The 15,786-nt window shown below is 39.4% G+C and overlaps 1 protein-coding gene across 10 annotated transcripts in view; it reads left to right on the top strand.

Annotated features, from left to right (window-relative positions):
* KANSL1L (KAT8 regulatory NSL complex subunit 1 like) overlaps nt 1–15,786 on the top strand; it is a 61,524-nt gene that overhangs the window by 19,971 nt on the left and 25,767 nt on the right. For all 10 annotated transcript variants that reach the window (XR_012764998.1, XM_075429934.1, XM_075429940.1 and 7 more), the window contains 3 exons: nt 3,480–3,677; nt 6,420–6,541; nt 10,891–11,095. Coding sequence is in view for 9 of the 10 variants with exons in the window: in XM_075429934.1 (XP_075286049.1) it covers nt 3,480–3,677; nt 6,420–6,541; nt 10,891–11,095 (525 nt within the window). In the remaining variant the exon portion in view is untranslated. The remainder of the gene's footprint in view (nt 1–3,479; nt 3,678–6,419; nt 6,542–10,890; nt 11,096–15,786) is intronic.

Here is a 15,786-nt window from a genome sequence, read left to right as displayed (position 1 = left end):
GCATCAGGGGCTAAAAAGTATTGTGCCCTAGAGGCACTGGTACAGGACTGGGAGTCAGGAACTCTTACTTTCCTGTCTGTGATAGTTAGTGACTTTCAGGGGCCCAGCACAAGGTACTGCATTGATCACACTGGTTTTTTCCTCTGCAGAAGAGGCAAGATTTGGTTTTCAGGTCGGGTGGTTGGTTATTCATTTTTGTGTTGTGGGGTTTCGGGGTGGGGTTTTTTGTTATTTACAGTGCATGTTTATTCTGAGGATTAGCTAGTTAATGGTTGTTCAGCACTTTGAACAGGTCAAGGATTAATTATTACTAAAATTCCAATGTGTGTAACTCATGTACTAGTTTTTGTAAATTGAACTGGCTAGACAGTGGGAAAGTCACATTCCTAAAACATTAATAATCTATCTATCAGTTTAATGAGTTCCCCAGGTTGTTATCACATGCAAGAAGCCAAAACCTGTGATAATTTTGGTGGTGTGATGATAGTGAGGGATTTTAGAGGAGAGCTCTTTGACTCTCCATTGATGAGCCTCATGTAGGTTGTCTGATTTGTGCTGGGGTCATATAAGCACAGATGGAAAGGAGCCAGAAGATGCTTTAGACTTTATGTGGCTGAACGTGAGACTTAGAGGGAGTTTAAAAGGAGAGGGAAGTCACCTGAGAGAGCGTTTCCGTCTGATCACATAAAGAAAAATTATTCCCTCTTCTCCCTTCACCCTCAATAAATACCAGGTACACGCACACCATTACACCAATAAGCTGTCAGCCTTTAGGGTGACGTAGGTCTCATGAGCTGCAGAAGACGGACAAATAAATAACAAAGAAAGGAGAGAAAGAACGTTCCTTTAGTCATGCATTTTCTTCGCATTAGGTGATATGTTGGCTTGGAGCCTAGTCATCTTCCCGGTGGGGATCTGTAGTGACATTCCTTTTTGCAGACTTCATGCCCCTTTTACCTGCTGTGGTATTCAGTACTTGGCGTTGTGTCCCATAGTGAAGGTAGACATGTATTTTCTTCGGCTGTGATCTTTTTGTGTACGTGTTTGTAGTACACCAGTGCAGCAGCTATGGAAGGACATTGGGCTGACAGAAGAGCACTGTTTTCGTTTAGTGACTACAGAGTAGTTACACAGTGTCATTAGAATTTGTATGCTGTATTTAATGGTTTCAGAGTGTTTTTCGTGTGTTTTGAGTGGGAAAAAAAAGGTGATTCATAGCCAGTGAACAGTGATTTCGAGCAAAATGCCACTCCTCTAACACCATAATGCAGTAGAAAGGGAGGTGGTTAACTTGTGGGCAATTTCCTGTGTCTTCTCCATCTTATGCACATATAAGTAGCAGCTCTGGGTCTTTGAGAACCCTTCCATTTAAAAAATGTTTATCTGCAAAACAAAACAATTTCGTTTAAGGGCAGATGGGAAGGGACTTCATTGCCGAAACCAAATGGGTTGTAACCCATTTAACTTATAATTCCTATGTAGTCAGTATTAGTCTTCCAATTCTTTACTCTTCCTCTTTTTTTATGTGTCTCCCCTTTCAATGCAGTCTGTCAATTTCCTGCTTCTTTTTCTGCTTTCCTCTTTCCATGCTTGATCAACAGGATTCTGCAACTTAAAAAAATAAAATTCCAGTGGAAGTGGCAGTGGGGGAGGTGTGTCCCCCTCTTTTCACCAGTTTTCCTATCTGTCTTCCTATTCCTCTGACTTCAGAATTTGTGTTTTAGATTTCTGTGAGTTATTTTTTTGCGCTCTCTGTGGTTGTGACCTAGGATTCTTTTACTGAAAAGATATAAAGATTCTAAATTCTAAAAGAGCCTAAAGTTTCCTCCGGTTGTGGCACATAAAAATTAGATCTATACTTGAATTTCGTTGAACATACTGCCTACTTTGTAACTGCTGTTGGTCTACAGACTGTAGTATGATACTGTCTGCATTTGTTTCCATCTGCTGTAAATGGAAAAGGACGGATGATGGGTACTACCTGATAAGCAACATGCAAAATCTAGCATTGACTTGATGGAAATTCAGAATCTCTGTGGCCCTTTTGTGCACTAAAGCAAGTTTTCAAGCACCTAAGTATGTTTTTAGAGAATATCTTTGTTCTCAGCTTTGAATTTATAACCTAAACGGGAATAAGTTAGAGACTCAATGAGAACAGGACAATTTCACATTTTCTCCTAGTCTCCCCTTTGAAGTCTCTTTGAGACTTGCTTTCATGTTTTAGGGCAAGTTGCTGCTAAAGCAGGCTTCGAGGTGTGAGTAAAACTACAGGATCCTTAATTTTCCACAGCCACAACCTAACTGTAGTTTGTGTTGCTTCTAGAAATCATATAGGGATTGTTTGTGTTGACATGATGACAATCTTCTTGGTTTTAGTAGAATATTCTCACTAGAAAGAAAAAATTGAGGCAGTGTAATTGAATGGTCCCATTCTTTCAATATCTGCTTGATATTTGAGTAACAGCCGGTACTTAAAAGCAAGTAAGTTCTTTTCCTTTCTCTTTGGAAAAAGCTTGCAGAGATTTGATTGCCTTTTCTGAGTATTAAATTTATTTGCTCAAGATAATGACTAATTAAGGGGCTATTTGAGGAACCATTTTTGACTGGTACAAAGTTATTTTTGCTTATTATTTTAATGTTTTAAATTGTTAAAAAAATCCAGCTGAGATGTTACCCAGTATTTGACATGTATTTTTCTGATCTGTCATGTGCAAAACACAGTGGGGATATTCTTTTCCTAGTTCCATTTATGAAACTCTGTTATTTCCCTACTGTATGAAGATACATTTATCTTCCTAGGTGGCATTCTAGATGATAGAATATATATATATATATAAAAATATATCACATTTGTGCAGATTGTCTTGAAAAGCAATGAGATTGCTAGAATATTTAGGATAGTTACCTGTGTAATTATGAAACTCTAAAAATGCTCACCTTAAAAAGATGAATTATTGTAAAAGACTTTTGTTTTGAATTGTATACATCTCTGCTACATGAAAAATAACAACCTTGAAGTGATGCTTTTCTTAGAACATGGATAGGAATAAGAAAAATAGAACACTTTAAAATGTCTCTGCAAAATTTGTTGGCTGCAAAGACTATAACCAACTTCAAATCAAAGGGTGGTTGTTTGTTACAGAAAAACCGCTTCTTAAATCAGCGGGCAAAATGATCATATAGTTGCTGTGATAAGTATGAATTTCTGATTTGAACTTTGGCACAGGTGTTTAACCAGTGGTGTAACACTAGAGTGACTGCTGTTATAAGGAGTAGTATAAATGGTGCTGCTTTTCATTAGTGAACATACCTACTATTTCTGTATTTTGGCTGTTAAGTGTATTTGAAATCTAGTTTAAGTGCTCCGAAGAGTTGCTGGGAGGATTTAAGGGGGATGTGCCAGGTTCGACTGCTCCTTAAGAATGATTTAGGAGGGTTAACTCATTGTCAACCAACTGTGTTCAATTGCTGTTGTCTAGGGGATGGTGATCTTGGAAGAATTCCCATTTCCAAAAGACATTTTGAAGAAGCAAATGCAATTGACAGACCAAGAAGCTTTATTAAACGCCACAGGGAATTCGCAAGCTGCCATTGAGAGACAGGATTCTTTGCCGGAGCATGACTTTGAAATGTCACCCAGCAGTCCTACCCTGCTTTTACGAAACATAGAAAAACAGGTAAAGTAAAATAAGAACTGAACAGTCAATGGAGCCAAATGATTTACTTCAGAAATAGGGCAGGTTCCATGAAGATACTTCACAGTCCTGAGAGCAAGTGCAGATGAATTGAAGGGCTTAAATAACTACATTGTACACCAGGTTTGTGGTGTACATAACATGACATGTCTGCATTACCACTTTGTCTCCATCAAAGCGGCCACATAACAGCTTCTAATAGCTACTGCAAACCTGCCTCTCCTTTATAGTTAGGTTCAACATAGAGTTGCCGCAGATTGTTTCAGGAAATACTTACATGAGATGAAAGACTACAGCTGAAGATGGAGGTATGTTGCACTTGAAACAAAAAGAGAGAGCCCCAACAGAATATAATTGTTGGTCTGCCTTTTCAGGGGTCATAGGACTCGAATTCAGAGCCGAGGAATTCCAGGTACTTAAGAGGCATAGTGTAGGCGTGGCTGTGAGTGGAGTTTCGGTTCATGGCGTTCAAAACAGTCATTTTCAAGGTTAATTCCAGGAAATACAAATAGACTCCAGCAGGGTTTTCTTTTGCTAGAAAGTACATAAAGTATGTGGTAGGATCACATTGCTGAAGGAGATACAGGAAATTTGTTTTCAGAATGAATTTATGTGGTCGACATAAAGCAAACCTGACAATGCCAGTATGGTGCGTTAGTATGTTGCTCTGCTGCTGTACAGAAATTCTTGGTCATGTACATGGTTTTTAAGTGAGGTGAAAGCAGCTTTAGCTACTAATGCCTGTTCCTAAATTTCTGTGCCAGTTTTTCTTATTTAGTAGTCACACTTTGCAGTTCTTAAAATGCTTCCCCTGTTTGATAGATCTTATCCACAACAGAGAGGAGTGAGGAACCAGTGAAATAGGGTATTTGTATGTGCCCTGCTTGCAATTGCACAAGGTAAACCAAAGAGCATTTTTAGAATGTGGTGAATGTCCCCTCTTTAACTGATTGCTTGGAGGATTAAACAGAGTTTTCAGTAAGATGTTTCACAATTAAAGTAACAGTAGTGTGTTTCCTGGTCCTTAAGTAGCTATAAGCAGAGGACCAAGAACTTTGATGGTTTGAAAATTAGTTGGTAGTAAAGGTGTTCTTCATTTAACACATCTCACACATTACATCAGATTTCTTCCCTTTACATCACAAAAAGCTTTGGGGTTTGGTTTGCTTTTTGACTGTCAGTTCTGTAAATCAACCTTAACTCTGAAGGTCTGAGTTTCTTCTTGTACAGTGTCGGGAGTAGTGACGATGTAGGATGAAGTACATCCACAGATATTCCCACAGAATTCTTTAGTCCTATGTTAAAGTATTTCTGTGTTCAAAATAAATCATTTTACTTGTGAGCAAAAAAAATTTATAAAGAATACGAAGTGACTGAGCCTGCCAATTTTTATTAGTACTTGTTTCAAGTCCTTTTCCTAGCTATGAAACGTTTTAAAAACATGTATGTTTTTCCTTGTCTTTTGGAAGTCTGCCATTTTTTTGGTGCTTTTGTATTCAGTAGAGACTTTGCTCCTTACAGATTGATTTTAAAATCTCAACAGAATTCAACCTGCTAAATATTTTGCTGGCATCTTGTTTGCTTTGTCCAGAACCTTTGTAATTGACTTGCTATTTCTGTGCTTTAGTATCCATCCCTGTATATTTTATTCTGACATGAAATTTTTACCTGAATGCATCACTTAAACATGAACAGAAAAGACATGAGTTGTAATAAAATGGAAAATAATTTTTTCTGCCTGTTTCTGCATCAATGGTAGTGCCTCAAAATGTAAAGAAAACTTACTGGGTAACCTTTAGCAATTCTTATTTTAAACAAACTTCGTTCTGAATTAAAATCCTACAAAGTAATGTAAAAGGTAAAAAAAAAAAAAAGCCATTTCATATACATTTAATTTCTGTTTCATGTGGAGGACACAATTTCCTCTAAGAAAGTTACATTTATTGTCAGAACACCCTTTAAGTTTTGACATTTAAAACAAAAAAATCATTGTGAAACATTATCTGGAATCAGTCCACAATTCAGTGCTTTATAAGGAGTAATTCTCAGTCTTAACAAATTAGCTGCATTTGTGTTGGGGCAGTTCTGGAAGACCGTGATGGGGGTGGGGTACGATCTTCTTGTTGCTATTTTTGAGGATGCCAGAAGATTTTAGCCGTTCTGTCTGTAGTTAGAATAGTCCTCCTGTAGTTAAACTTCCGTTTATAAAAACACCTGTGTCAAACTAAGTGAGCAATGAAGAGGATTCTTTTAACAGGAAAATGCTTTTGAATAAAATGTACACTGAGTAGACAGCAGACTCTTTTTTTTCCCCATATTGAAATGCTTGTTGAATGGCCAGTTAGCAGCTCTGGGCTGCAGCTGTTGTAACATCGGCTGTAAAGTGTTCTCATTTCTTTTGCCTTTTTAAAAAACTTTGGTTAAAGTACTAAGATCACTAATACATTCTGTGTACTACATATTCAAATGTATAAACAATGTCCTTGGCTGGTTATTCAGGGTTGTGTTGTTTTTATGTTGGGGTTTGCTTTTTTTTGTAGGACATAATAATTGTGAAAGAAAAAACATGCTACGCTTGATTATTCACAAAAAGAAAATAAATATGATTATTCCACGATGTACGCGACTGGAATCCTGAGTAAGAAACAACAAAAAACAATGAGCTTTGAGGTATTGAGTCAGGATAAAAGTCTGACTACCTTTTATTTTTTTAATTTTTTCCAGAGTGCACAACTGAGTGAAATCATTAGCAGCCTAATTGCTCCACTCAGTCTGTCTCCAGCTTCTTCATCTCTTTCATCCAAGACCTGTAGGCCCAGACAGCTGGTCAATGGCATTTCCTTCAGGTAGGTGACAGTGCGGTAGCATTTTTTTTTTAAATAACTTTTGGTAAAGCCATGTAGATGGAACTGATAATCATTATGGTACTGAATCAGGAAAAGAGAGGTGCTTTCTGCAAGCTTCAAGAGGAGTCAAATCTTGCTTGTAAGGTTGAAAGTAGCTGTGTTTTGTTTTGTTCTTAAAGACATCGTAAAAGTATACAGTCACTGCAAGTACATTTAAGTACTGGGAAGATGAATATATCTGTGAGGTAGTGAAAGGATACAGTAAGTAACACCACTACTGACAATGCCTTCTGTCATCACAAGTGCAACTTTATTTCTGGAAAAGCAACAAACTAGATTTTACTAGAGTGGTAGAATACGTAAGCAATGTCACCTGTGCCTCAGCCTGGGTCAGTGTTAGCTTTTTGTGGCAGCTTGATTAATTTTAAGCCCGTCAGTCTTCAATACAAGGCCAAATTTATCTCTGCCAGATACTTTTTCAATAATTTAGAGATAGTATTTTTCCATTAGTGGTCTTTTGTTCTGGATGGATATACCTTCCAGGATGACTGTAGCTGTTTGAAATTAAGCTTGTAGAAAAATGTTTCTCAGTACTACTCCATACTTCTTAGTAACTCCATCTTTTATTCTAAGATTTTAAAGTACAGTACAGGCTGTAATCAGTATTAGTCTCAAAACAGCATTAAGGTAATTGGCTACAGTCCTGTCTTACATAAGAGTTAAATAGTATGTCGGATATTTCTCCTGAGATTCTGGTAGTGTTATTTTTGAGGATGGAGTGATTGCTGTTATTCATACATCTTTATTAAGGTCAAGTGGATGAAGAAAGTGTTCCCTACTAGAACTGGGAGGTTTATGGCAGTGTCTGCAGCAGTACATATTTGCCTGGCTCCCGGTTCCAGGAAGAGCTGGCCACACCGTCTGTTTCAGAAGCTTTGCCACAGAGGCTGTAGCCTCCCACAAAGAGATTATAATGAGCAGCTTGGATAGGCAGCTTCTTTAACTGCCGTCTCTTCCAAAGCGATTGTGTGACTGTGCCCGAAATTTAAGGATGAAGTGAACCTGTCACATAGAATTCATGCTCCTGACATAGCAGTTGTTTGCAGATAATGTAGGGGAAATTCAGAATCTGAGAGACTTGAGAGCTTTCTAGATGTCATCTTAAAAGTCAGTTAAATAGTGTAGTTTTAGTTTTTCACTTCTTGTGAAGTGTTTTGAAATTTGAAAATAAATACTGTTCATTAAAGATGGTGTTTAAGCATGATACAGAGTGGTTATCATGAGAATCCTGCAGGGAAATTTGCTGCCTCCTATTCTGGGTTTTTTGAGTGTGTTTCAGGTTTTTTGAGTGTGTTTCAGGTTTTTTGTGGTATTTTGTTGTTGTGGTAGTAGTTTTGTGTGCAATTAATTGAGAAAGTTACATACTGCAGTTCATTTCATTTCTTGGCTGCTTCTCCCCTCGCTCTTTCTAGAGCTCACTCTGACTGTATGAAGTATTTGAGAAAGTAGAAATCAAAATCACAGGGAGAGTAAGGTATTTTTTTCATTTTGAAGAGGAAAAAATAGGGATGACTGGTTTTTCCTTAAGTAAGTTCTTCAAATTAGTTTAGGCTCTTGATGGGAAAGATATAATAGTCCACGTTTAAAGTAAGTTTAAGTGTGAGGTGCTTCAAGGTTGGTAATTACGGGGTTGCAGTACGGTTGGTTTCTTGGACTGTTCTCAGTGGAAGTGGTGGTGTATGTACGGTTCCTGGGTGATTGAATGTGGGTAGCCTTGAATTGCCATTTGTCAAGGTCTGATTTCATTGGTGGCTTCTCTTTCTACGTAGCTTTTCTTTGCTCAGTTGAATCTGGATGCTAATATTAGCCAGATGCATTGAAGGTAAATGTTCATAGAAGCAGTTCCCTAACCTAGTGATAACCGCTTTCTTATCAGGAGAGAGGAATGAAAAAGTTAATTACATCAGTACAAAGAGTGCCTGTCTGATGGCGCGCTGTGCATGTGTGTGTATCTGTGAGTAAGGTCTCTGCACTTCAGCTAGGCTACAGTGCAGGAAAGGCCAACCTATGAGCTTTGAAAGGTGTGTTGCAGCAAATTGGTGAGTTTTACATGTGGTGATGGTTAATCTCCGCTCTTGTGTAGAATTGCGTTTTGGAAAACACCCAAAATAACATCAAAATAAATAGATAACTCGAACCTTGACTGGGAAGCCTATTTACACAAGTGGCAGGAAAACCATACTGCTGTGTACTGAAGCTCCAAGCCACAGAGCTAAGATCTCTGCTTCATCTGAAAATGGTGCCATGTATTGCTGTAAGGCACAGGAGGGTAAATAGAGCAGCTGGCAGAGACTGAAGAGAGATTATCAAAGACCAGGGCAGACCACCAGAACAAAGGCAGGAGTCACAGAAGTTGAAGAGCCAGACTGGGGAGCTTTTTGTTCTAATTTACCTGTCCAAGTTGCCTTTCATGTAAGAGGGAGGTATGTGGAAGCCCAGAAGTTGGGCTCAGCACCATCTGACTTCAAGGTCAAAGAAGACCTTGAAGAGAAAACTGAGAATTCAGAGAAAGTATTTTAAGAAAACTTTTTCAAGGACTTCAAACATTGTCTTTCTTAAGCTTTAAAAATTCAATGTTAGCATTAAGAATGTCATGCTTCAGTATTTTTGGCTTTTTCTTGGCACTAATGACTATCTCTTACTAACAACATGCCTTTAAATATGTTGTACCATCGCTCTTTTAATTAGCACATTTTTTTCATCGAGTCTGTGTTGCTTATGGGCTTGTTCTGATGTGTCAGGAGGACAGCTCAAATTTGTGCCCATAAAGCCATATTACCAGACCAGCACTGCATGGGATGGTGTTTAATCACAATTTCATAACAAGCACTTCTTTTTAATAAAATGTACTGTAAGAAGGTTTCTACATGTCAAATAAGATTGATAAATGGCCTTGTAATAAATTCATTTTCATGTTTTGTTGTGTGTTATAGCTTTGCTAAGAAGACTGTGACTTGGCAGATAAAGTTCATGAGAGAAAATAACATTTTGTGCAGATAGATGACCTGTTATGAATGAAGGCCAAAATATCTCATATACTTGCACTTCTCAGGTGGTTTAGAGCTGCAGTCAAGGTCTTCAGTATTGTAAAAATAAATGCACACTTCAGTGCTTTTTGCAGTGAGCCTTAAGCTTTGCAGGCAGTTGTTGCTACAGCAATAAAATAAATCAGAATACCTATAAAAGTGAAGTGCATTCTTCCCATGGAAACATTCCCACCCAAATGGGGGGCATTTTGAATTCTTATATTGTGGTGTTCCCTGTTCTGGTGAGCAGACAGACAATAGATTGGTTGAAAGTGATCCAAGATTGTTATACATAGACGTAGAGGGTTTTCTACCACTCTTGGCCCTGTGTTGTCACATAACTTTTGTGATTGCATACTGCATTACTAAGGTCATGAGTACAGCAAGTGTGTGTAGGTAAGGTTGTGGAGGGATGATGCTGTAACACTGAGGGGGATTTGAAAAGGATAGCCTTGGTGAAATGCAGGTAAGATGGAGATTTAATGTTAAAATGAAGCTTTCCGTGTGTCCATGTAGGCCCTGTTACATTGTGACTGGAGCTCAGCTTGCATTCTTCCAAATCATCTTTGTCTAACCAGCTTCTAGCTCTTAAAGACAGACAAACAGGCTGGGCCTTCCCTCCTCACCGAGAGCTTCCGCCAGGCTTGGCCTCTGTTGAGCAACTCTATTGGCATGTCCCTGAACGTGAAGTTTAATGGCCTTGTGTAGGTTAAATTTTGTGTGCAGAGTTCCTGATTTGCTTCACAGTGAGTTTCAACCGCTATGCTGAATGGATGCTGGTTTGTAAAGCTTTACTTAAGTTTCAGTTCTTGAGCAAAACTAGAAAATCTCAGAAGTTATAGCACAGGACCCTAGGTATTCTTTGTGTTGGCATGACTGCTGTCTTGAGTGTATGTTTGTAGGGAATTATTAATTGTAACTTAAAACTCCTAGGTGTTAGAAGTGTTAGAGTTTTTGAATTAGGAAAAACCAAAACCCGGTATATGCGTGAGGGCTTAACTTCATTTTGACATTTTTTTCCATGAGCAGAAAAGTGAACAGGAACGATAAACTTCCTTTCATGACCTAATTGAATTGAATTAATCGAAGAGCAAACAAAGCACATACATGGTTTCCTGAAACAGTCTGCTGAAACATTTTAGTGTTTGTAAAATTCTTAGAATTAGATAGCCCGTGCTAATAGGTGTATGAAATGTTGGCCTGTGCGCGTGGAGTATATTTAACTTTTTGTATTTCCTCCCCCTACTAATCATGAAATTGCAGAGCTTCAGACAACAGAGAGGTGTCCTCTTCAAGCAGCTGTTTGCTTGATCATCAGAACATTAAGAAAAGAAGAAGAGACAGGACAAGGCTAAGATCTCTCTCTGTGGCTAATGTGAGAACATCTGCCCGAACAATGCCACTTCATCACAGTTTCCAGAAGAGGAGACTCTACAGAATGCACGGTGCCTGTTACTGGAGTCAGCAGGTGGGCCATCACCTCTCTCTTCAGGAGACAAAACCAAAGAGTCCAGCTGCTAGAGTCTGCCTGTGTCTTGTCTGGTGTATCAGAAGAATAGTGCATGCTGTGCTGGTTATTTGTTGCGGTCAGGGAGCATATAGTATATGTGGCAGGAGTACTAGCTGTGTCAGCAGGAGCTCAAGAGTTAATGAGTTGAACATAAAAAATAAAGATTGTTCAGAATCTTGCTTATCAAATCATTTTTTTGTATGGCTATCCTTAAAGCCTTTGTATAGTCTTACGAGAGAACTTAAGAGCTTCCTTGGGAGACTTGACTGCTGAGGAAATATGCTACAGTGTAAATCAGCTGCTTGCTTGTTTTCAGAATATTTGTTTTAGCTACAAGAAAGTTTACACAGCTGGTGGCACATTATTTTCCAGGAAATTAAATTGCAATATATTAATTTGTTTCCATTTTTGCTGTTCCTTGTTAGTTATATTGCCTTTTTCATGGCACTGTATGAATGCTGTAAAACTCTTAAAATTTTCTGCATTACAGAGGAATTAATATTTTAATATGGGAGAAAAAACATTGTCTTGTGCAGGGCAAGGCATATCTGTTCATGTCTGATATTAATAGCATATTACTGGTAAGAATATACAATGAGTTTAGCTGTGGTGCTTAAAGCAACAGTCTAATTTGGGAGCTGAGACGGTATGAACTCGTTCTTTAGAGCAGTGTTAATCCCAAGTGGTTTTAATTTCTTGATTTTACTTTGCCCTTTAGAGGTGTGTTATACTGAGAGAAATCTCCGTGTCTCCTTGGCTGTCTAGGATTTACTAAGTGTACCACTGGTCGGGGGAGACATTTCCCCTGCAAGGATGTTCTGTGTGAATGTGCTGATTCAACATCCTCTGCAAAATTGCAGAAGTGTCCTAGTTCTAGCAAGATATTTTATTGAAAAAACTGTCCAGCTTCTTACTAGCTTAACTTTCCAGCTTTCTGGCAGTGGGGCTTAGAGACTTGGCAGCCTGCTGGGAGGGTTGATGGTGAGGGACTAGGGGTGGAGGGTTAGAGTTTGGGAGCTCTACCTCCTAGACACTTAGGCTTTTCATCTTTTTTACGTTAACCAAGGAGACTGTTGCTGACTTGGACTTCCTTCTTTCCCATTCAATCCAATCCATGTCCTGTTAAGGAGGTTGGAGGCCTCATTCCCCGACTGATGCCTCCAGTACCACAAGTGCTTCTGAAAGCTGTGGAGATTGCTCCTCAGCAAGACACTCCAGGACTTTCCCTTACTTCTACTTAAACATGAGGGCTTACCACTCCAGATGCAACTTCTAAGTAACAGGTTCTTCTGTAAGTGTGCATCTTGCAGGCTCAAGTATCTCCTATTTCTACAAGTGCTGCCTGTGTCTCTGTCTTTTGAAAACTGGGCCAGAGTTAGTGCAGTTCAGACAGTAACAGAAGAAGCTTGTGAACAGAAACCTTGTTTCTGCAACCCAGCAACAGGAGTTCAGAGCAGTTTACATTTTTGTCTTCAACCAGCCATATACCTGAGCTGCTTTGTATGCTCAGCAGTTTACCTTGACTTGTAGACTAAAAAGACAAGTTTGTAGTTTCCATTGGTTGTAGACTGCAATCAGAAAGTGCATTTTTTAAGTTACTAGTTAAGGCTTCAAATATTTGAGCTGGTGCAACTGTGTATCTGCTTCATGCTCTTGACATTTCTAGTGCTAGGTTACCATATACTAACCCAGCTCCGGTGTCTCTGTACTGAAAGTGCAGAAATGTCCCAAAGACGGTGCGGTAAAAACCCCTGTAGGGAATGCTGCTTATGCTTGCTGCAGCTCTCCACTCAAAAACCTCTGTTTAGACTCTGCTTTATGATGTCCTCTCCATGGGGAATTTAACAGAGAGGCAGTGTGGAGAACTGCGTCATGGGCTACAGGTAGGTTCTGCTCATGTTCCCAGAGAAAGTCAGGGGTGATGGCAGCAACCAAGCTGTCAGCTTCAGACTTCGTGCAAGTGCCGAACTCAGTTAAAGTTTTCAAAATTGTGGTAAAGCAGTTAACAAAGCCTCTTACACACTGTTGGTTAAAAACAGAGTATTGGCAATCCTGCTGGGGAAGTGGTAAAATTGGACTGGACGTTTCCAGCACATTCTGACAATCAAACCTAAATGGGTATCGAGTCTTTGAATTAGGAGCCATCGTCAGTGTATTGTTTCATTCAAGAAATCTTATTCTAACAGGTCCTGTCACTTTTAGTCCTGCACTTGCTATGCTTGGTTACCCAGCTGTTGATGAGATTGCTCCGCTTGTAATGGAAGAACACTGGCTATCAGCCCAGGCTGACTGCTGGATTAGGCAAATGGCTAAGGGTAAGGATCCAAAGTTGGGGAATGGCCTCTGGGACTGATACCTAGTTTTCTTTGAAAATGCATTTATGTTCCCAGTAGTAATCCAGCAAATTTCCTCTGGCCTTTTGCAGAAAAAGGAGTTACTTCTTAGCAGCATGGAAAATAGTTGGATTTTTAATGTAATATTAGTGTGACATCTCTCACAAGTGCTTCTCCCATATTTCTTCAAGTTCTACATATTTATATAGACTCTGGTGCCATGGTCTGTGAGGACCCCCATTTCTTTAAGGTCATTGGCCTGAGAGCAAGGTGGAGATAGGGAAGACTTGCTGTCAGCTCTCTGCAGCAGATATGGGGTTAACAGAGACCGGCTTGCCAAAGTCTGAGGAGAAGATTGAATCTTCCGAACACTGCCAGCTCCTGTGCCAGCTTCCTCACGGTGCCTGGTTCAAACAGCCAGCAAGCGAGCGCATGGCACTGCTGATGGGTGATGCTGCTCTGCAAAGTAATCTGAGCAAGACGATGACTAAAGAATTCTGACCAGAGAATCACAGAAAAATGCAGACTTCCCTTGTGTAGGAGATTAAGAAATGTTGGGATAACTTTGAGGAATTTGTTTTTTTGAGGCTGACTGGTTGTACCCATTGTGCTTCAAATGGCATTCAGAGTGTTGTCCTTCACATCTCTTCAGATTCATTTGGGAAGCTCATCCTCCCTTCCACCCCTCAACATCCATGTTAGGAAAAGCAAAGTATGAAACTGTGAACCGCTATCCCGTCTGTCAGTTCATAAGGTCACTGGGAAGACAGCCATATTTTTTCTCTTATCTGCTGCCATGCCACATACATTTACAGTGCTGTGAAAAGTTTGAGTATTTAGTGACCTAGTAGCCTCCCAGTGCCTGCTCAGAGATGCCGTGTATTGTCCTCTGTTTTGGTGTATTTCTTTTCTGAAGAGAACTACACCTTCCCAATATCTGGTATTTGACTAATGCTTATGCAGAGTAGTGTCTAAAAGAAAACATAGGGCTCTGTGAAACTCCAGAAAGCCTGCCAGATCTGCAAGATAGTTAGACTGTATTGGGGATAAATAAAACAGGATGCGGGGTGTTTTGTTTATCTGTCACCATCCAGAATTCTCAGGAACTTGAAACATCATTTGGGGCCAAATCCACTTGTCCCTAATTCAGAATGACTAAGTACCACAGATGATCTGTGAGTCATCTTTTGGCCGTGGAATCTGTTTTCTGTCTGTCTTCTTTCATTATCCAAATAGCTTGGTAAGAACTTAGGCCATTTCTTGATTGTGAGTCAGTGCACAAGCCACTCAGAATAATCCATGTGCACAATAAATCCTGGCATTGCAGTCTGTGCTTCAGTTTAGTGGATATGATTGCAGTGGTGTATTTCTTCAGCATGATTTTTGAATGAGTATGAAAACTTGCATGCAGGATGGCACAAAGGAGTGAACTGTGGGCATGCTTTAGTAGGAGCACATGTGCTTGTGGGCAGGGATTAGAAGTCTTCGTAGTGCTTCGTTCAAAACGCTGGATTTGCCACTCATTTGCATTGTTACAGCTGGCAAGTCAAACAACCTCTGGGTCATTGTCTCCTCCGATAAAATGCAGGTAATGTAGTTTTAACACTAAGAAAGAAGGCCAAGAGTATCAAAACATTAAAACCAAGAAAGTCTGTGAGTAGCAGATTGGTGTCAGGGCCTTAAAACATGAGCTCTAATTGAATTATTGCACAGTGGTTGTTGCATTTATAACTGCTTCCCCCCCACCCAGATTCTCCAAAGTCTAATGCCTGGGTGCTTCTGCAAATGCTTTTCCTATAGTAAGGACCTATAGTATCTCTCTCTGTGGCTATTTTTTTGCCTAAACTTGATGGAACTGAATTATCTGTGAGATATGAAAAGTTCTGTTAAGTTTGTTTAAATCAGACAAGTGTTGTTACTAGCCAAACTCTCAGGGAGGTCTTTGCTTACCTGACATGCCCTGGTGTTTTCTTTTCTAGTATTTTATCTGTGTGGCTTGATGCAGGGTTTTTTTAGTAGCAAGGAATTTGTTTTGCCAGTACTTTTTGTTAGTTTCTCATGTAACATCCTAACTAATGACATTAGTTCCACGTTTTTTTTTCAAGTTGTGCTTCGCCAAGAGATGTCGTTGAGGCTAGGTAGTGTTTTAATCTATGAAAACTTTATACAGCTATAAATAAAGATAAGAGACAATAAAGCAGTGAGATCTGAGTTCTATCAGTTTTGGTTCTGTCCTTTCCTTTGCAAGGTTGTAGAGCACGGTGGGTTTTTTAAATCTGAAAATTCTCATTGTATTTGTATCTCCACCTGCTGGAG

The sequence above is a fragment of the Opisthocomus hoazin genome, chromosome 9 (genome assembly GCF_030867145.1).
Source record: "Opisthocomus hoazin isolate bOpiHoa1 chromosome 9, bOpiHoa1.hap1, whole genome shotgun sequence".
Taxonomy (NCBI): domain Eukaryota; kingdom Metazoa; phylum Chordata; class Aves; order Opisthocomiformes; family Opisthocomidae; genus Opisthocomus; species Opisthocomus hoazin.
Note: the sequence above shows the minus strand (reverse complement) of the source record. Positions and strands in the feature narration are given on the sequence as shown.